This window comes from Opisthorchis viverrini, assembly GCF_000715545.1.
Source record: "Opisthorchis viverrini unplaced genomic scaffold opera_v5_26, whole genome shotgun sequence".
Taxonomy (NCBI): domain Eukaryota; kingdom Metazoa; phylum Platyhelminthes; class Trematoda; order Opisthorchiida; family Opisthorchiidae; genus Opisthorchis; species Opisthorchis viverrini.
The window spans coordinates 1,907,273-1,928,918 of NW_008751683.1; the positions used below are offsets into that span (position 1 = coordinate 1,907,273).

The following is a 21,646-nucleotide window of genomic DNA, read 5'->3' on the forward strand; positions in this document are numbered from 1 at the left end:
CTTTTTCTCCCAAGGCTTCCAAATCCTACCGTTCCGAGCTTCAACTCCATGGGCTCCCTCTCACCGTTGTGCGTAAACACAGCGTTGACTTCGAATGACCCACCTCGATCTGCCGACGATATTGTTGTCCCGTCCAATATTTCGAACCCGCAGTTACCGGATGCAGAAGTAAGCCTTGTGCTTTCGAGAATCTTGACCGTTATAAATCTTTTAAATTTATGTGTCTTCTCGCTGCCTCCCAGTTGTCATCTCCCATAGTAATCTGGTAAGAGTTCATATTTCGGAAGCCACTAGATTCCAATATTGCTCCCTTTATTGTAACACCTATGTGATCAGGTGCAGGCCCCGATGAAACGTTCTGACATCAGTTTCGTCCGGACTTAACATGTGAATCATTCTAAATTACAAAGCACATCGAAGGAAAGTGCGATCTCCGTGTAACCTAATAGTGTTTAGCCATCGTGCTACTCATCAGTTGTGCGGCACCCATAAACCGGGTGGACTCAATTTCTCAACACGGTAGACCTTCAGTAATCTATGCCGTTACGACATGGACGGGCAACAATCGGTTGAAGGTCAGCATTCTGAATTGGAGACAATACCGGGAGAAATCTCACCCTGGTAAAATGGCCGATCGACGGAGCGAGGTTTGCCTCTTGGTGTTGGAGCGGGAACTGCAGAAGCATTCGAAATTTGTCTTCCTCCTCTGCCGGTGAGAAAACTTCAGATCGTTGTGGTGTGTCTGACACTGACTACCAGAGCATTCGAAATTCGAGTCTGGACATCAGTACAATTATGAGATTGTAGAACCAGCATCGATCAAATGTCTGCTTTTTTGAGATAATAAGCTGGCTTAGTGATTTCACCCAGAATCATGCAAACTGCGTTGATACCTAAATTTCCTAAATGTTCCTCTGTTCCTTGGGTGTAGTTCAGTTCTAGAACTAGCTGACACCACCCTGAAGCGATTGATGTCCTCAAAATCAAACGTAATATTTGTCGCCGCAGCAATGGAAACGGTTTTGTTTTTCTTTGGGGTGCGTGATTTTCCCACCAAGCTGTTAACGATCGCTTGATCCAGCACCCTCAGTTCCCTGTGTACTATGCCATCAGGCCTTGTCATTTTCACATTCACAGTTTGATGGTACAGTCTTTTTTAATTTCGAATAGCCGAAGCCAGCCGCAAACAACCAAGCATCTACCTAATTCGCAACTGCTCTCCAGACGTTTATCCTGTTCCACTTCTACCTCTAAGGTGCTCATCGTCCGCTGTTCCACTTCTACCTCTAAGGTGTCTTCTCATCGTCCTCCTCACACAGAAGAAACATGCCAATAGAAGAGCAAATTGGATTCGCATGGAAATGGTAATTTAATTGGGCAACTGGAACTGCGCACTACAGTGAACTGCGATTACTTTCCGTGAATGGAGTTCGCCTGTCTAATGTGCAGTTGTACTGTGGGTTTCTAGAAAGCCTGTAAACCCGCCGTACTTATGAGGTTAGGTCCTGGTGATTGTCGCCCGTGAGTGTATGGGAAAACGCGTGTACACTTTGTAGTGTGTGAGATCACAAAACATTGCAGTTTTCCACTTTAGTTACAAAGGCCGCAGTCCACAGCCGAAGCAAGGGAACCATGCAGCTATTCCTAAGGGATGAATATTGCATGCGTAATAACTAGTACTTGTTCGTACAGTCGGTCCGAGGGGTTCTGTCGGCACAAACTAATGACGCTGTCAACTTCGTTAAATGTTTTGGCACTGATTGGAGAGCAGGCGCTGTACTACAGGACTAATACCTAAAGGTTCACGGTCACTGGTAGCTTGATTCAACTTAAAGTTTATATAGACAGATGTGTTTGCTTGCACTTCGGGAGGACTGGTGTGTCATATCTAATCCCAATCCGTGTGTATGTACTGCCTGTCCGACTTCAGGTATCCCCAAATCAATACATCTGCCGGGACGTTGACTGTCATGTTTCACCACTGCCGAGCAGCACACCTTTGCCTCGGAAGCACGCACCACGCCACGTGCAACCGCACAGTCCACTAAAAGGGATAGGTCGGGTTGCAAATAACGCACTATCGCCTATCAAGCCAAAAACATTGGCAAGTCCGGGTCTCCTGACACAGACTGGTGCAGACACTACTGGGTTGTTTGCTACGAAGACAATGGACCAAATAAAACAAATCTTCGCCAATTGGATTACCAGTGAACCCTGTGAGTAGCACGGTGATGGTTCCTCCCTTATTGATCACAATTCGACTTTTTGATTAATTTTGCTTAATATGGCGTGAATTTCATTCCATCTAATCTAGACATTTCTTTTCACTTGGTCTCTCATTCATCTGATTGCCATTACAAACAGGCCCACAGTTGGAAGACATATGCATATTGGCGTCGTATCTGGTCGAGTTGGTTCCATACAACCTGGAACGTGTCCGGCTTTGTCTAGTTTGCCTAGATCGGCTAATCACACAGCTTGGATTACCAGACTCGATGCGCGATTGGCGGACAGCGTACTCGCGAATCTTTATGACAGTGGACTATGCAGTGGAACAGTGCTACGGAAGCTCCAAACTGAAGCTACACCCTGGCTGAGCAAGCAGTTCACGTAGACTAATGCGTGAAAATTCATTCATGAAATTAGAGCACCCGCAATATGAACGGACAGTGAGACTCCGGTGAACAAACGGGCTGTTGGTGCTGGGTATTCTTGGCAGAACAAAACAAAGGCGATTACTCCATGCACTACTCATGTCCCCATCCAGTGTACATCTTCTCGGATAATTATTTTTACATAACTCGTGCAAACTCGACTTGTTCTTTATTCATATGCTCATAATTGAGTCTAACTGAGCCAGCAGACGTCAAATGTCATTCCATCAAATAAGCACGCAGGAGAACAAAGACGGTACTAACACCGCTCTTCGGCTCCGACCACTGAGCCTTCCATTCTCAGTTCACTTCCGTTACTTAACTATAAGCTGTCTGCCAAAAGTACGCTGGCTACCACGGCTTCAGCTTCGTTTGCGGAAGCGTAGTGAAGCGCAGTCCTTCGTAGCGCTAATTTCGGACTCGTACCATTGAATATTTCCTTCACAGTTAATGGCCATTCCAAAAAGCAACGTGCAATAGCAGCACATTCTTCCCGAACTGACGTGTCATATAGACTTTGTCGCCCATGGCCTACTTTTCTAACGAGTAGGCCTTTCTGGAATCACCTGCTCCACTGGAGTAGGGCCATTCTTCAAATTTTTCTCGTCTAAATCGTACAAATTGCTATGCAAAACCCAGTGTATGTTCACGACAGCAAGAACGGTCGTTAATGGCAGCCACTTCATGGTGGAGTAAACGTGATGTAAATTTGATTTAAAAGGATATATCCCAGTAAGCAAAGTCATCATCATGGTTGTACGAGGGCTGGGATACTGCCAGGGCGCCCACACCTAGACAGGAGGACGATTAGGGTCCTCAACCAAAGCCTTTGGCTCAAAAGCCTAACCGCAAGGCAGCGGTGTTTGGCGGGGAAATGCAAATGCATTACCTTTTCTACGGAACAAGTCGCCATACATGTTCCAACCCCCAACCTGGAGGACTTTCAGAACTCATAAGGGAAAGCTTTTTGAGGAATGTGCCCTCTAAATAACGTTCAGAACAGTCACCTAATCTGCAGTACGAACTCAGTTTTCAGGGTTTCCGTCTTCAGGTGCCCAAACAAAACTCCAGGGAACCAGTAGAGCAAAGCATGCGTATCGACCTGGGGGGACGAGACTACTGCCGCTGTCCTACTATCCCCTATAAACTATCGTTCTGGGATGAACACCGAATACGAACAAAGACCACGGGTTCTTGTTATTTGGAAAGTGACGTTTGTGTGAATGAGTGAACTAAGGTGGGGAAATATTTTTATAGGTGAAAAGTGGTTCCTCTATTTGTCTGCTGTAAATGTTCGTAGCTACCGGAGCATCGATTGGTTCGTTGTATTAGCCGAGGCGAACTTACAGGTTTACTTCGGCCGACATGTTCATCGTTCGCTTTCGAGGGGTAATTTAGCTCACTGAACGAGCAGAATAGGACAACAGTACACTGATTAAATGTGTAAAAACTAAATCCCTTATCATCCTCATGTACCCCTCATCAACGGCGTTATTCACATTACTAAACTTATTGGTATATGCGCACTTATGAATACTCCGCTTAAAAACTGCCTAATATAGGCCACCCGCGATGTCTGATACAGTCGAGTGAAATATTAAACACAGCGAAATACACTCATTTGCAAACTAATTTGGCTTCTCGAGAGACTCACCTGGAACCCAGATGAGTCCCTCGTTGTGATATTTCCAGGCAACTGAATGTGCTGCACCAGGCCGCCTCATGTTTCAGTCGCTACGATATTCGATATATCGCGATATATGTATATTTGTAATGCACTACTCATCACCTGGTGAGATCCAAGAAGGGCGAAACCGGTCGTGAGTTGTCGACGAATTTTCAGCAACCTTATGAGTAGTGCATTACAAATATTGGGTACTCAATTCATGCTGATTTTGGCAGTAAAACCGGGCGGCGAATGCTAATTCATCCAGGTGACTTCACCATAACTGATCAGAAGCTCGTGACTAGAAGACTGGTAACTTCACAGTGCCGAAATTTGCTCTGGTTAAAGGCCGCAAATATGGGCGACGGTCGTGCAGTGTGATCATTATTAGCACTGGTTAACATTAGCCTAAAGTGATCACGTGGAACCTGAGGTTTGTTGGTAAAAATATTCAAATGGACTCAGAAACGGTTAGATCGGGATCAGTGTGCGAGTCAAAGCGATTCGAAAGGCGGTGCTTACAGCAGGTACGTCGTATGCCCGGGAAACCGACGGAGTGTCGACTGAGGTATATCCAAATAGTTAACTTATGTAGCTTATATACAGACACGAAATTATAACGGTATGGCTGAATGGAATGAATTCACTGCGGTTCGATTAAATCTCACTGCACTAGTTACGATAAACGAGAAGCTAATTTAAGAACACGACCCTCACCTTCAAAACGCGTGCAACTCATTATCTTCGAAGTTCTTACAGTGTTGGGACCTGTACTATGTGTACGTGGAGTCGACATTGATAACACACAGGGCATGGATCACAGTGATTAATAACTAACGGAAGAATAAATACTGCTGAAAGAGAACAACGATTTCTTCTTAAGTGACATGCTTGCCGTGGATAGGGAGACCACGAAACATGTCTCCCAGTTGGTCAAATATTTTTCTGCAAATCGTGAGGCAACCTAAAAGGTGACAACTCTGATATTTGACGGTGCTAATCGGTGTTTTGACTGCGTAACCCATAGTCGACGCCCTGTTGTTAGACTAAAACTCCGAATCTAACAGGATAGTAAACATGGTGGACAAACTACTTCAATTGTCCCTCATCACCCACGGTCCGCAAAAAAAATAGTTTAGCTACCGCTATGTCGGAATATAATGTTTTCGGAACCGTTTTCATTGTGTTCTGTAATTAACAAGCTGCGTAAACTCTTACCCAGTTGACACTCACTCGACGGCTGTAAATGGATCATTGATGCGGTTGCCATCTTTCCGTGGCACCAGTCTGATTCACACCATTGATCAATGCCAACTGCGTTCTCACAGGTACGTGCTGGGCGTCGTATTCACTTCCCTCAAAGGCCTGTAGCCCAAATAGCCAAATATATTACCGTAATAAGGTAGAGAGTACGTCCCATTTCGTATAAATTCCAGGATTGTATTCACACGACGGGAATGTCGCAGAGCCCCACCCAAGCGTGCGATTTTGTCAAAAACTCAGTAAGCTAACCTCAAGGATATGAAGAAACAATAGAGAGCGCGGTGAAGTCTGATCCGGAGTAAGGTGCGCGACAATTACTGCTACTAGTATCACAGCAATTTTACCTCTTATTGTGAAAATTACAAAGGCTGTGCTTAGAAATTCGACCAGAAATATGCTTCACCTGCTTCCAAGGAAGCATTTTGGAGACTGCCACCCCTTTCGAAGGAAACCCTCTGGGAACAAAAATGACTGAGTGTGACCAAGAACGAACGTTAGGATGGGAATGCCACGTGCAACTTAATCTGATTTTTCGATGATGCTGGACTTGGGTCAGCCGACCATTCGACTCCGGATACGCACATTGCACCCTCGGTTCGAGCATCTAGCAGTTCAAATATCGGCTGAAGACAACAGCTGTACAGTGAGGTGGAGCACAACACAAAACTCCCGAAATCTCGATATTTTTCCTTCCAGGCAATCCTGATAATCATATTTTGCGTACTGTGAGGTTGCCCTTGACTGATCAGATGCGGATGGTGTGAACGGATCGGAAAAGTGTTGGTGTTAGTGACAATTTTAATGCTGTTTCACCCGGAGGATAAGTACCGACCGCTCATATTGCATCCCATCTACTCCGATCGAAAAAAAACTTCAGAAATAAGGTATGTCAAGTTGAGATTACCGGTTGCAGTCAGTTGCCCTCGAAAAAAATTTTGACGGAAACCTCCAACTGGAGCAGCCAGTAAGCTCCTGTAGCCCCAACAACTGGAACACCCACAACTCTTCAGGTTCGTCTTAATCTTTTCAATCAATATTATCTTTGAATAAGTCACTTCGCATACCACTACTTCATCCTAATGTTCCATTAGCGAGTTCTGAGACCTCATTCACAATAGGGATGTCCAGGTGAACTAGCGGTGACATTAAACGTACTTCGGCGAGGCCAAAACCCTCTTTCGAAGGGTGTTACATCGTGCAGAAAATAGGAGTTACGCCCACGGTTTGCGGCCCCCGTATTGTTAAGGACGTCTTATTTTTGTATTCTACTCTTACTTGGTGAAGTTGACCCGGTTAGTATAGTGGTGAACGACGCTGTGACGGTTGAAATAAGTCCCATTCGCCTCGCATCCAGTGGTCTTGACCTTCTGAGCCGTACTAGGGTACGGATAACAATAGCACTTTGTTAAGCCATATGATTTAGTGGGCAAAGGCATGATCGACCGTCTCTCCGCTTGAATAGGAATAAGTCTGGCAACTTTCTGTCGAGAATTTAGACTACTGGGGTTGTCTTAAGCCATCTGTCAATGGATTGCAGAAAGTGATTGTGCCCCCACTACCCCCTGGAGTGACAGGACTGCGTGGACAGGTGGTTTCACACCACAGAAGCCGTCGACCGATGTAGTGTACAAGACGGACAAATGAGCACAAGCTGTAGCCGAAACTGCCCGGTTACCTCAACTTCATGTTTCTGTCCCATACCACCCACTGATATTTTCTTACGCGCCGGAGGGCAAAATCAGCACAAGACCAGATCCCTTGATAAAGCTAAGGTGATTTTCAGTTGTCCTATTTCTCGACTACGCCACATAGGTATGGCAATGGCGAGGGTGCAAGTCCGTCTTCTGTTGAAAGATTACGTGCGCGAACACGTAAAGAATCCCAAAGCTGTCAGTTTCACGTGATTGTCTCGCATAGGTGCTGGTTACATTGGTTCCGAGGAAATCGGTCAACTGCCATACGTGACCAAACCCACACAACAAATGGGATGTGGCCAGTTCATCCATCGTAAGTTATTCCTTCTGAAAACCATTTGGGGTACTTCAGTATTACTGATCTGGTCTTTCCACCAGACTTGGGCAATGCTCCGAAGACATCGATGGTAGGAAACTAAAAGCTTTTGACGTCCACAGTGCAGTGGCCAGGTTTCTGACCCATACTATTATATGGAGGGTACCGCAACATTGTCGGGTAAGCTTTCATGCCTACTCCACAGGTGACTCGAGTTCACAAAAGCCTTCCGAATCCGGATGGAAATAACATCTTCGGCTAGACCACCGGGACTGATACACCCGCCAAGGTAGATAAATTTGTTTACTACCCCAGTCGGTAGGCATGAGACTCGGTTTCACTCCTACCGGTGTGAAGCATCCGTCAGCGGTAACTCATGCTATCGTCCCGGCGGGTGATATGCACGTCTAAGTTTGACAACCGAACCGAGAAGCACAGCTGGGTGGCAAATTCGGATTGACTTGCTCAGTCGTGTTAAACAGTCTCCCTGGTCAGTATGAACTTCCAGTTCATTCTAATTTATAGGCTACAACCCGAGCCCGAAAGTGGCGGTTCCAGCCGCCATAGCTTCATCTAATGCGGATAAAGGTAACCATGCGTCACAGGAGATTGCACAACCAGTTAGACCGACGTTACCGAACTCTTACCCGGTTATCAAGCACTACGCGGAGAAAGCCATTGCGATCGTCATCGTCAGGGTCACCAACCATCGTCCTGGGGCTTTCATCAGGGGGACACGCAGTAACCAAGGCGACTGAGTTGACTTTCACCCTTCGATGCCAAGCCACAGAGTGAACAACCCTGGGTCGTCTTGGTCAGATACATGCCTGGGCGATGGTGTCTAGCGTGCCGAAATATCACCATCAAATATACAAACCAATGTTTCGGATGCACCGAATTCCAAACCGTCACGAAGACGACTTTATCGCGGTGACGTTTTGTGTACCTCAATAACCCAGTGGGCATTACTGGGGCGTGTACTTGTGACTCTGAGCCTGTCAAACCAGGTTTGACCAACCGGGTCTTCCGGTCCTCCAGTTTGGGGGTGGAACGTGCGCCTCTCCACCATACATTCTCCAGCCTTTTCTCATCTCGCTTCCACCGAAATCACTATACGCCCATTCTTAAGTGCCGAGAGCCATTCGCGGACAATTATCGCTAGCAGCAATATCTGCTCGTGCCTCGGCTGCCAGAGCAAAACAGAATTCGAAATCATTGTTCGAACCCCGACAACCAGTCCACCTAGAAGCATTTAACGTTTGCACTCTAAAACAAGGTGGGCAACAGACAGCTCTCCACCCTAGCTTGGAATCGCTTTCCACTTATGCATGCTGCCTTGAATGAGGACTTATGACCCAGTGATTGTTCTACTGTCTTCCCCATCTGTTCCCACTCGCTTCTGGTTGCGCGCTTCGATGCGACCTGCTTTACAGGATGGGACCGCGTGACCACTTCTGCGCCTGATAGGAGACGCTACAAGATCTGGCTACTAATCCATGCCGTCAGTTCCTATCCAGGTCACCTGAATGAATGCACTAATGATGGATCCGCTGAGCTAATATAAATAGTTCAGCTGTAGTATCCTTTCGATGCATAACGCTCTGCCACGCGAAAGTAGCACGGGGGCTGGGACCTGTCAGGTTGCCCATGCCTAGACAGGGGAATTCGAAAGATTAAGGTCGGTTTCGAACCACGGACATTCCTGTCAGTAAAATTGTACTCTAACCGCCAAATCATCTCGTCCCCGTACTACGCTAGCCCCAAGCCCCTTCCCAGTTCAGTTTCGTCCAATTTCTCCACAATAAGGCTATCACTCAAATTATGGTTTGCACGGGTGCGAAGCATATGTTGGATACATTCTGATGTCGACGACCTCCGGTGATCCAGAAACCACTAAGGCTAGCCTTTGGGGAGTGAAGAGTGCTCTAAGCCACCGAACTGAGGGGTCTTTGGTTGAATGGTTTCCCACTGATAGCCACCGGGCTAACCGACACCCTCGAATGCGAGCCAAACCTCAACACAGCTAGAGCATATTGCCATTGACTATCGGTAGCTTGGGGGGCCATTACTGACTGTTGACCATCCTGAGGTACAGTGCCGCTTCTTGTTGCACTTTTCAGGGGCGCGCAAGACACATACATCTCGCTTGTCGATTGAGAAGCTGCCGGACCCCATTGTGAAACAAGTAAACCAGAACTACTTACTAAAGTTCATTTCGAACAGGATATCTTGATGCTGACTTACTAGAAAATAATGTCCGCACACCTGCCGGATGCTTGGCGCTCCGCAATGAACTCCAAAGCAGTTCGAACATCGGACACACACTCCACCATTCAACGAACTAACTTGAAGCTTGTTGGATCCCAAAAACTACAGTTGGTTGTACACTGAGAATGTGCTCAACGGACCCCAAGCAAACTGATAAAAACAGCTTATCTGCGAGAGCGCCTAAGCTCAAACAGCCATCTGAAGCTACCCTACCGGATTCCCGACCAGCGAAACTGGAAACCCCGGCGGCTGCGGAAATAAGCAAAGGCCTCTTCCTCTCAACTACCTCCGATCTGTTGGTCCTGACGAACACCCATCCACTTGTTGAAAGATGGGATGAAGGCCACAGTGGATGCTAACCCAACTTATTTGCCTATCTAGGAGAAAGACAGTCATTAACTGGGACGAGTCAGTAGTTGTGATCATTCTCAAAAGGCGAGCCCCCGTGAACTTGACAATCTTGGAGGATTTGGCTTGATACTCAGTGTAACCAGGCCGTCGTTCATCCTACTTCTTCCGGTGTGGACTGAAACCCAGCATATGAAACAGGATTCCAGCCGGAAACGCGCTGTATGAAGCACACTAACACCCTTCACATTAGAGAAACAGAATATACATTGCTGCCCTACAATCCTGGATTTCCTTGACTTCGACTTGTCGACCGATACGTTCTTGGCACGCGTGCGTAAACATCACGCAGATTGTATACACTATTGAGACCACATGAGTGCGTGAGGGGTTCCAAAGAATTCCGTACAAACAGGGACGTAGGACAATCGGGCCAACTCTCCATTTTTGTTTTTGTCGTTAGTAAGGCTATCAGGCCAACACTCAAAGGTCTCCCAAATCCCGCTGTTCAGATGTTTTCAAGTGAGTCTTGTCGTTTTATTTTTGAAAAGCAGGAAGCGCATTACGAGCTGAGAAAGGTCATACAGTTGTTAAGCATGTGCATTGCACCCACAAACTGTAGAATCATTCTGCGCGACGTAGTCCCTGGGTACGACCCTGAGAAATCAATGATTGACACTAGAAATCGTGGAACGCTTTTCGTACCTCGTAACTGTCACGTCAGTGTGACAAACGGAGTCAACATACGAACCTCAATGGCCAAGACCGAAGACAAGCAGCCACGTAGAAGTTTTTATCTGAATGCTCATCCGAAGTCCGTTGCGCGCAAGATTAATTCACCACAACTAACGATGTGATCTTAGCAAGAAACCAAGGACAATAGTTCGAAACCGCTTGGACAGTCTTTTTGGTCGCTTTGTTGATTTTTCCACCAGTATTTTGGCGCTGAAAATTTCCGTTTAGCTCTAACAAGGCCTGTGAACCCCATTAGGCAACGCCGTCATGCGCACACTGCATTGCGTCAGGAACCAGTCATATAACATGGGTATTCAACCTGTCTACCGCACGCTACCACCACCAAAACGCAGCACCAGTCGATGAGTGCTTTAATGATTACGAGCCATTGAATTGCCAAAACCTTCATCGCCGACGATAAATAATAGAGAACTCACAAGGAGGTGACTGAAGAAATTGGTTGATTGCCCACAGATTGAAGTGGATCGGTGGTTGGAGCGCGAACTTACCGAAAGTGCTGTATTTACGCACTAATTTATCAGCTCTCGCCTCCAACGCGGCGACCTATCCCACCTCCCCGAATCACTGGTGAACGAAACTGTGGCAGCTACAACCACTGATATTACAACTGACAATAATGATGATGATGAGCGGAATATATGCGATCCGAACCCGAATTCGGTTCTAATAGTGGTCCTGCCCAGGCTAGGACCACCTTGCAGAATCTCATGCTTTAAAGTGACACGGACGGCTGGACCCTGAAGGAGTGTTATGGATGATCGGTTACTTCAAGTACTGATCACCCACAGCCGGATATTAGAGGAACTGCCAGTCGTGGGGTAGCAGCCGAGTGTTCCAACTTCACCCTATCCCTGAAAGATTCTATCGATTGCCTCAGCCCCCAGTGTTCCGTGGGGGCTTTACCAAATAGATTCAGGCGTAAAAGCGACGCAAGAAATTGCTCCCCCGTGCGATACATACACGGACACAAACGGACAGCTGGTATCGCAGCCCAAGTCAAGCTGTTTGGTGTCCCTACCCAAGTGGCTGACTTACTCTAGCGACTTGGGACAGCTGGTACCGCAGCCCAAGTCAAGCTGTTTGGTGTCCGTACCCAAGTGGCTGACTTAGTAATACTAGCGACTTGGAGTTGCACGACAGCGAGGGAGCACGCAACCTGTCAAACCTGCGCCTTTCTACGTAAGTGAACCTCATGTCCATATGCCATTACAGCCTGTATGATAACGCGAGTAGACGCGAAAAACTACGTGAGGACAGAAAATGGTGAAACGTTAACACAGATGCCTTACCTACTTCTCTAGGTATATACAACACAATAGCTCCAACAAACGTGATACGCTTCGCTGTCGCAAGTCACTAGCTGTCACGCAGGCTTTTCAAAACTGGCATGCGCGATATACAGGTAAAAGGACCCTGAATTAATTCAACATCACAACTGACGATAGTACCGTGTCAATCGACTGAAAACGCTAACTTTTTCTCCAGATTCACCTTTCGCTCAGTGACTTATTGCATACAACGGGAATCTGGTCAGCGGTTTTGTTTTAACTAAAACAGCTGTTGAAACTTTTCTGGACAAATTGCCCACATAAATTCAACCCCTAAGTGTAGGAATAGAAGCAGAAGGCAATTCATACAAAGTACTAAACAGCAGCAAAACCCTTTTCCTCTGCATCTGGATATGGTCTTCAGATAGCGAACAAAAGTTACGCATGAAAGTGAATTGGAAAGCATTCAGTAAATGGAAAATTTGTATTTCTGAAAGACGTACCGAAAGCGTAAAACTGCAAAATAATGCAACAAATCACTTGAACACCGTGGTCCATGACATTCGTGCGCCATGTTGGCGACAGGAATAGGCGTCACGTCTGCGGCGAAGACAACGAAACGCCCACTGCGAAATTGCAACAACAGAAAACGATCAATCAAAAACGGGTACCACGCGTTGACGGCCTAAGCGGAAAGGGCACCCTGCGGTACTAGCACCTGACATCAGGCAGACAGCATTAACGAAGCAGAGTCACACAGGCCATTACATAGTCTCAGATACGTCAGTCCCGTTGTCTACCTGAAGCGTGGTACGGAAGCGGAAACCTGCTCAATCAACTAGAAACTACAGCAGATAAGGCCATACCTGAAATAACGAAGACCCAGCCCTATGTCAATTCTGCGATCAGTTGTAAGGCGCCTGAATATTCAAGGCATATCGGAACAAAAAATCCGCTGGAATCTACCTACCAGTCTACCACCGGACTACATTATAAATAATAATCATCCAGCTGTCACACCCTTTCGGTGTCTAGTAACCATGCCAAAGAAAGCAGCACGAGGGTTGGGACATTGCCAAGTTGCTTAAGCCTAGAAAGGACCGAACTACATATGGCTGATGAAGCTAACGCGTTTTTGACGAATGCGAGGCAAGGTTCCAGAATAAAATTAATGAGCTGCGCTGTGCTTCCCTAATCAGTGAAGCAGCCTCCCTCTGATATCTATAACTTTTTTTGCCTCAGTATGTTTTCGATAATGCTTAATGATTACCAATGCCCCGCATTTTTCCCCAAGGGTCTGAGATCAGACTACCCGGAACCTGTACGAGCGAAGGACAAACTGGCGATTCTATCTACCCAGTAGATACCTGGCTTGCACAGCGAACATCAAACAAAACCTGATCACACTAACTAGGGGCACTCGAAAGACTGACTCATCATCATCAACGACAGCAACATCAGTGTTGGCACTGATGCTTCACTGTCGTAATGCATGCTCTGGTATACACAAGCAGAGGCAGTAGAGCACGGTGAATTCCACGGTTCATGACGGTTCCGAAGCAGTTAGTATGTTGTAGAAAGCGTATGGTAGTCCTGGGATGAGCCTGAATAAGGGCTAGACGGAAAAATCAAGAATACATGCAACCTTGTGACCACATATGCGCGTCCTTACGACTTACTACTGTTCAAGATGTCCTCGGTCACTGATAGCCAATACGACCTGCGAAAGCTGACCGCAGTCCAAAATTTTTGCATACGTTCACCCATGTAAAACCGCATTGCTTTCTGGATTGCTCATTAAGTGAATAAGGCAGACCTGGTTTGTCGCTTTAATACCGAAAACTGATAACCAAACTTTGCAAATGCCCCCACAGTAGCATTCTCAAAGCTTTATTTGACTCCGACTGTCGGCAAACAACCAAGATAACTAGAATACGCCTGACAAATAACCGGTCACAAACTTTCTATGCAAAGAAACATCTACCACAGAACAAAGCCACCGAGTAGTGATGTCGTGACAAACTTCTCTTCTGACCCGAAATCTTCTCCTGGGGGCTGACTATAATAAATTAGAACAGCAACAGAATAACACCGGAGTGCTCGTCTAGGAACCAACTATTCGGTATATTCGAACTCCAACGAAAGGATGCGGAAAAAGTTATTCAATCGTGGATGTGAGGACGTGTCAAAGACATACCCTGGAGGGTGGAACGTGGATAAGCCAGACACCGAAAGCTGCAACCCAAACCGATGCAGTTAACGAACAATCGACCTAACTGTTACGTCAGTTGGAGTAGGAGATAGTTGGACCGTTTGCTGAATAAAATACGGCTGAAAGAGGCAGTAAAACGGTAGAAAATAAAAAATAATTAACCTTTTCAATCACGCCAATCACGTGACTCGGAGACCCGTAGACCACCGCCGTCCGGCGCAGGTAGAATACATGCGTGACAATCCATGTGTGGAAGCCGATGCCATCACAGTGCTTGTGTAAGCGGTATGCGACGGTTACTCCTTGTGGCTTCCCATTCGGCAAGGGCCAAACCAGTGGCCGTCAGATACTAGTTGGTGGTAAATGCATCGCTAGATTTGGTTGAAAACGGATTCCTGTAGGGAACAAAGAGTGGTTGTGTACTATCAACAGATTCAGCAAACACGATGATTGCACTTCTCATCTAAAAACCAAGCCCCGATAACCTCGAAATCATCAAACAAGAGAGATGTACTTGGCAGTTATCTGAATAGAATGCGATAATAGAATTTGTACAGGGGGATAACGAAAGGGTATGGTGGCTATGTACAGTGTAACATCAACGACGTCTATGCTCGCGTGAAACTAGATCCCGGCGATCCGAAACCTCATTTGTCTTGGAGCGCGGGTGGGAACGATTTAAAAGGCTACGTCCTCCACCGTTAACTAGCGAAGAGGATTTTGAAGATAATCGATGTTTACTACTAAGTTTAAGAGAGTTGTATGAATCTTGATATGGGTCTAATCGATAGGCTGCTGGAGGTGACCCCCGCCGACGAGACCTGTGAACGTGCTTTTTGTGTGCATGCATTCCAGATGCGCGAGAGTCACCATTTGATGACAATGACGATCTCGAGCTTGCTGAAGAAGAACGTGAAAGAGACCTGTTTCTGTGCATGGATTTCTTACGGCGCTTCACCGGGCTAAGAGGGCTGTTAGGTGTGTCGGATCCAGATGTAGAATGAACGCTCTCTTGGGCATTGAGCCGACGGTGACGATAATGCCGGGAGTTTATTTGGTTGAAGGGGTTTTGTGGGACGTTTCCCTTTGAATGTTCTGCATCAGTCAAAGATTCTGAAGATGATGGAGAGTGAGAGGCCGACCGGCGCCTGGAACTTCGTTTACTCGGATGCCGCCGTTTTCGGGATGCCAGGGGTTCTGGTGAGACGTTGGGATACGCAGCTGGCCTACCTGAGGCAATATCAAGCGAATACCTGAAACAAAAGAGAAATGGCTACGGTTAGTATCCAGATCAAATCCCTCTCCACAACCTAGGAGTTAATTACTTGGCGAAAACGTGGGAATTCACTTCTGAATAAACAAGGGATTCCACTGCGACTAAGCCTTCCCACCAAGCATGCAAAAAAAACCGTCCACTATGGCGTATTTATTTCACATATTCGTCTTTCGCCAGAAGGAATTAAGCCCTCTAAGAATCGGAAGCGGGAAACTTCAACCAGCCCTCCAAATTCGCGTACTTTGGTCGTGCTGGCGTGAAAAATAAACGACCAAAGTATGTAAGTGGGAGTCACTCATTTCACTGTATGCGTTCCAGGAAGGTGGTCGACCGTGCAACACGGCACAAATTAAGACCACCATGAGTGATGGATTTTTAAACGAGACTCCGGCAAACAATATATCTAAACTACCAAATATGTGGTCCTATTACTGACTCAATGTGGAAGCCACGAATGGCAATTTACTCAAGTATATCCCATATATAGCACCATTATTCGAATAACTAGGGGTATATGTGCTGGAATCCAAACAGCGAATGGCATATGGAAAGCGGCCAAGTGCCCAAACGTAACCATCCCTCGAAATTCGCATTCATAGATGACCGATTCATTATATTCAGACAACAAAGGACTTTTGTTGTGGTCCAGATGTTCAAGCATCCTAAGCTAATGCGATCTCGACAAGCGATTCAGCTTAGAAACGTTCAACGACCTTAAATGGGTCACGCGAGTTACATCGACTGCGTCATACTAGTCTAAAAGTTGATAGAAACAAGTGGTGAACACCAGTCTTTCGGCTACATTGGTCCACACTTGGGAGAATAACGAAACGACAGAAATAGCTGCCTCCTGGACATCTGATTAAATCATATTTACAAGGGTTGACACTCAGCACCGACTGATCGGTTCTCCGTTTACATTTAAACTGTCAATCCTGTTTTTTTTACTTGGCCTAGAGACACGTTGCCTACCAGTAAATGTAGTGATTGTATTTCAGACTACCCTGAAAAAATGAGACCGTATTTTCCTAAAAACAACTGATGAAATTAAAGGATGTGAACTCTCTTTTATCAGTCGGTTCAGAGCTCTGAATGAACACTCCTGCAATGAAAAATTGGGGTAATAAGTGTTTGTAGGCGAGATTATGATGGTACTGTATCATATAACTACACCTCAGAAGTAAGACTTAACACAACTGTGCACCTCGCATCAACCACGTTTCTCACCCCCACTCCCCTTCTATGAATGGTCAACAGGTAGCACCAAAGACATGCGGAGTTCAGAACTACTTGAAGGGACCGATACAAAAGCACCAAAAAGCGGAAAGCAGGGGCAATATCAAGGGGCCACCATCTGGTACTGTTCCACGGAGCGATCTTTGAACAAGAAAGTTGCAGGTGCCCGCTAGCCTTATATAATCACGGCGGTTAACTCAGTCTTCAGTTCGAGGTGCATCCAGTGTTGGTGTAGATCAAAAGTTCAACACCCTCACGCAAAGTAACACGAACCTGTTATTGGTATATGGTTTAAACTGCTGCGTTTTGCCCACACATTCCATCCTTTCTACTTGTGGCAATGAAAAACAATGCTGAGTATCGACGCCTGGATGTACTTACCGGAGCCCCGAGTGAAGCGAGATGGCTGAGTGGTTAGAGTGCGAATTTCTGAAAAGGTCCGTGGTCCGAACCCGGCCTGTGCATCTCAACTTCTCGTTTTGGGCGACCTGGCAGCGTTTCAACTCTCGTGCATTTTTCGGGTGGAACGGTAGCTAGGCACCGGACGATCTGAACGATTTGTTGTGTAGCGTTGCTTGCACATGGGTGGAACGGTAGCTAGGCACCGGACGATTTGTTGTGTAGCGTTGCTTGCACACTCACGAATATATTTTTTGAGTCCAGTAAAACTATTTTTTCATGAAATCCGGAACTGCTGTCACCTTCAACTGGAGATAGTTGTGGTTAAGATGCCAACTTGCCGCCAGTTTTATGGTTCAGACCCAACGCCAACATCTCGACTGTTCTTGTTTGGACAACCTGACATCTGGGCCCTCGTGCTTCCTTTGCGTGTCAAGTCATTATTATGACATTATTACGTTGCCATTTTGCGCGTTTTGTTAATGCGTCAGGTGCATCCGCACTAGGGTCTAGGATCTAATAATAATAAACGTGGCAAGCTTCCGGTGCCTAGCTGTCACGTTGCCCGAAGGAAGCACGATAGCGAAGGTACTACCAGGTTGTTCAAGCAGCAGTCGGAATGCTTGGTTTGGGCTCCAAACACGGGCCTTTCGATGAGCGAATTCCAGCTGTAACCAGAGCTATTTTGAGCTCCTTAGGTCTGATGCACTCGGATTAATTAGAAATTCGCAACTTATGGAACAGGCTCAGCGGTGATATTAAGCGGACAATGATTCTGATGCATACTGACACTTGAAATGTTTGCTGTCACCCGTTGCTTCGAGGGTACAAATCAATAACCGAAAACCGAGTTAGTGATTGAGACAGTGATGATGAATCCATAGTCGAAACATATCGATCCACTTAAAACAATTCAGTTTGTACACTAGGTGCTAAGAGACAGCATCCCACTGAAAACTCTCTACACTTGGTTTCAAGCCTGTCTCCAAGCAGCACCCATGAGTGCTGGATTGGCATTCCCCTGATAACCCTATTTCATCCAATGGAGTCGAACTTGTGATGATGATGATGATGATGATGATTATGTGATGATGATGATGATGATGATGAGTGGTTTACCTACTTTGCTGGCCGTAACACAGCAACAACTGTGAACGCATGCCTACAGATTGCAGCAGTGGTGTGGGGTAGACCACTGAGCTGAAATTGCAAGAGTAATTGTTAGGCGGAGACAACGGTCGTCGTCAGAGAACCACTTCTGAGCTATATAAAAGTCCTCGAAGCCACGACTGACAAGCGACACCAAGCGCCTCGTCAAGACGAGCCAATCTGAGCCCCTTGTGCTTGCCACATTCACTACGGGCGCCATCAGAGGTTCTTCGCAGTTATCTAATGATATACCTTTCCCATATAAATGCAAAATGAGCCGTCTCGTTTCTTCGTGAAATAGACGAGCTTGAGGATTGTTATGTGATCATGAGTAACAAGTCACGGTCTTCCGCCTCTACTGACCAACAAATAATGGGAACCGACTTCCTCGGTACGAGTAGATGAAAAAAGATCGTTCGAACTGGTTTGGAAAATCGTCCAGTGAACACCGATTCCCGATCGGGATTTCTCAGATCGGCATCAGAGTATGAGGCATGAATCAGTGGTCCCTGAAACAGGAAAATATTTGAACCTTGTGTATCGACATCACCCACCGAGTGGTAACAACGCGCGGCAATCGACAATGCCTTCGAGGATTCTGATGCTCAGAAACTAAGATGGTGGAACGAAACATCCACAAGTGACTTTCAGTATATCACAGGTATCCTGGTTGGTACAGCCACCCTATGAACGCCAGTCCAGCGAGCAAAGTACTGGCAGGACCAAGGAATCTCTCGGGAAGAAAGCTTGATTTCTTACACTTAACCTATTTGTGGGTGTACAAGCCCGTACGCACCATGGCCGGAGCTAATCTGATACCAGGAAAAATTGGGTTGGCAGAAATGATATAAGTGGAGCGTAAAACATGAGGAATATAGGAGCATGATTAATTAACGAAGAAAACCTACTTGCTGGGTTTCCTGGATGTGGTTTCTGGAGATTCGCGCTTCTTGACCATATCATTACGGGTAGGTTCCGACGTCTCAGAGATTCTCTTGTGCTCGGGCACTGTTGGACTCGATGAGTTGGATTTCCGATTGGCATCAGATGCTCCCTTAGCGGCACTGATGTTCGCTGCAACGGCTTTCGCAGTGGCTATCGCACTTGCCAAAACAGAATTTGGAGGTAAAACCCGATCGTCCCGAAAAAGTTTGACTTCATCTGTTTTGAGGGGACCACCGTCGTGAGACGGTAAAGAAAGCTTTTCAGATACCGTAACTGATGCTGGTGAAACGTTAATGGAACCCTGATCAGAACCCAAATTTGGAGTTGAACCAGCGGGGACTTTTTTAAGTTCTAACTCACGCTCCTTAGCCTCCATTTGGTTTTTACGCAGTTTAGCAAGCTCAGCCTCTAGTTCCGCCACACATGGCTTGGGGCGGGCATACAGACGGACAAGACACAAGGATATCTCGCGCACAGATTCTTCATCCACAGCGAACATTTCCCACCATGCCGGGTGCCGAGGTAGTGGAATGCCTAACTTGCAGGAAGCCAGGTAAATGCAGGCACACGCGATCGCCTCCGGAAGATAGCGCACAAACAAATCAGTGCGCAAACTGTCATTCATATAGTTCCTAGGTGATGTAAAAAACAAGAGAGTTAAGCAAAACCATCAAGAAATGTTACTGAAAACCTTCGGGTCGGCCAGCGACCGAGATCAGGCGCTGGGACAGGCTTACACGGGAACCATCTAACCCAGTGCACATGCGGCCAGAAGCGTGAACACGGTCCCTCGGTGACAACACTAATGGAAAGCCCGGTTTGGAGCGGATTATCAATGGGACACATGGAGTCGCAATTATGTGACACAAAAACACCAGCAAATCAAGCTGAACCTTTCCTAAACTGAGTTTGGTTATCAGAACCACCAAATGCTAAGAACCCAATCCGAAAGAACCACAAGGCTATCTGGAAGGATGTACACTGGTAACTATACATCCAAGTATATGACAAGTTTAGGTTGAATTCAAAGACGCCTCAAGTCAAGCTACATAGTTCGTACACCGACTGGCAAACTCACCAAGCACACTGAACAAACTTCGCATTCTTCTCCTGTTCCAGTGCTTGTAGGTAACAGATGATGAGCTAAAGAGAAACGGTCGGTCGAGGAGAAACAACTTACCTTATGCGGATGTTTTGCGTGTACGCAGAACCCCAGCTCCTTCAGAAGGCGTCGCTCTGCTTTGATGACTTGATTTTTCAAATTGCTGTAACTCTGATCCAGCATCACAGGTGTCGGGATCCTATACACGCTAGAAGGACAAACAAATCAATTACCTTTGCTCACGGATTTGACGGATGTGATGAAAAACATTGATGACATCCCTGATACGTCTAGGGCACTCTTCCAACTTTGCCGCTAGAAAGATACACGCCATCGCATAATGCTGCACATAATTAGGAAGCAGTCCGCAAACTCACCTCGTAAAAGTGGCGAACAAACGATTTTGAATAGAAGAAACGTTGATACAAAACTTGTGCCGTTGCTAATGCAACTTGGGGAAGTCTTAACAAAATGCCTGAGTCTTGGATTAGCTCGCATCCCACTATCCGCAGGTCCGTCTCCAGTTCCGCATCCATGTTGTCAAGTTGAGATGGTGTGGGGCATCGCTTCTCATCCGGTATGACAATATTATGAATAGTCAGTTTCACTCCACAATACTCCCAATCGTCCGCGTGTCCACTCTTCGCGCGAGTAGTAACCGTGATGGACATAACTGAAGCGCCTTTAACAAGAGCGGTGTCTAATCGCCAAGGCATGATTCAAACAATTAACCAAATTCACCCGGGTATATGATTATGACGTGATAATCGTCGCAATATGCTACTTCCGACTTGACTAGCCAGATGTTGACTACGAACACTGATTATTTCGTACTGTCTTTCAGAAGCCAATAGCCCGCGTCATACGAAATATCGTTTTTAATTTCTAAGTTTTCATGTTTTTCTTATGCGTTGGGGATACTCTGGCCGAGAAGAACATTCCTTTTCAATGCTTTTAAACCTTCTACAAGACTTCCGTGCATTTAAATGCAAATGCGCTGTACAAATGTTTCATTCACACGAAACAGATTCACGAGTTTGCGGATTGATATGCAAGGTACAGGCTTATGCCAAAGTTTCCCGGATCGATTTTGT

The 21,646-nt window shown here is 46.3% G+C and overlaps 2 protein-coding genes across 2 annotated transcripts in view; one reads left to right on the top strand and one right to left on the bottom strand.

The window, feature by feature from the left end:
* The window catches only part of T265_02287 (hypothetical protein), a gene marked incomplete at both ends in the record, with an annotated part of 89,853 nt that extends 81,502 nt beyond the window's left edge, over positions 1 to 8,351 (top strand). The window contains 3 exons of the mRNA XM_009166491.1: positions 1,931 to 2,216; positions 7,501 to 7,590; positions 8,119 to 8,351. Coding sequence (XP_009164755.1) covers positions 1,931 to 2,216; positions 7,501 to 7,590; positions 8,119 to 8,351 — 609 coding nt within the window. The remainder of the gene's footprint in view (positions 1 to 1,930; positions 2,217 to 7,500; positions 7,591 to 8,118) is intronic.
* A 4,358-nt stretch (positions 8,352 to 12,709) lies between these two features.
* T265_02288 (hypothetical protein) lies at positions 12,710 to 21,223 on the bottom strand (the record flags this gene model as incomplete). The annotated part of the gene is made up of 7 exons (XM_009166492.1): positions 12,710 to 12,859; positions 14,608 to 15,698; positions 19,414 to 20,082; positions 20,529 to 20,593; positions 20,631 to 20,751; positions 20,786 to 20,895; positions 20,930 to 21,223. The coding sequence occupies 6 exons, from the start codon at positions 21,221 to 21,223 to the stop codon at positions 15,044 to 15,046; spliced, it is 1,914 nt and encodes a 637-aa protein (XP_009164756.1).
* Positions 21,224 to 21,646: the final 423 nt, after the last annotated feature.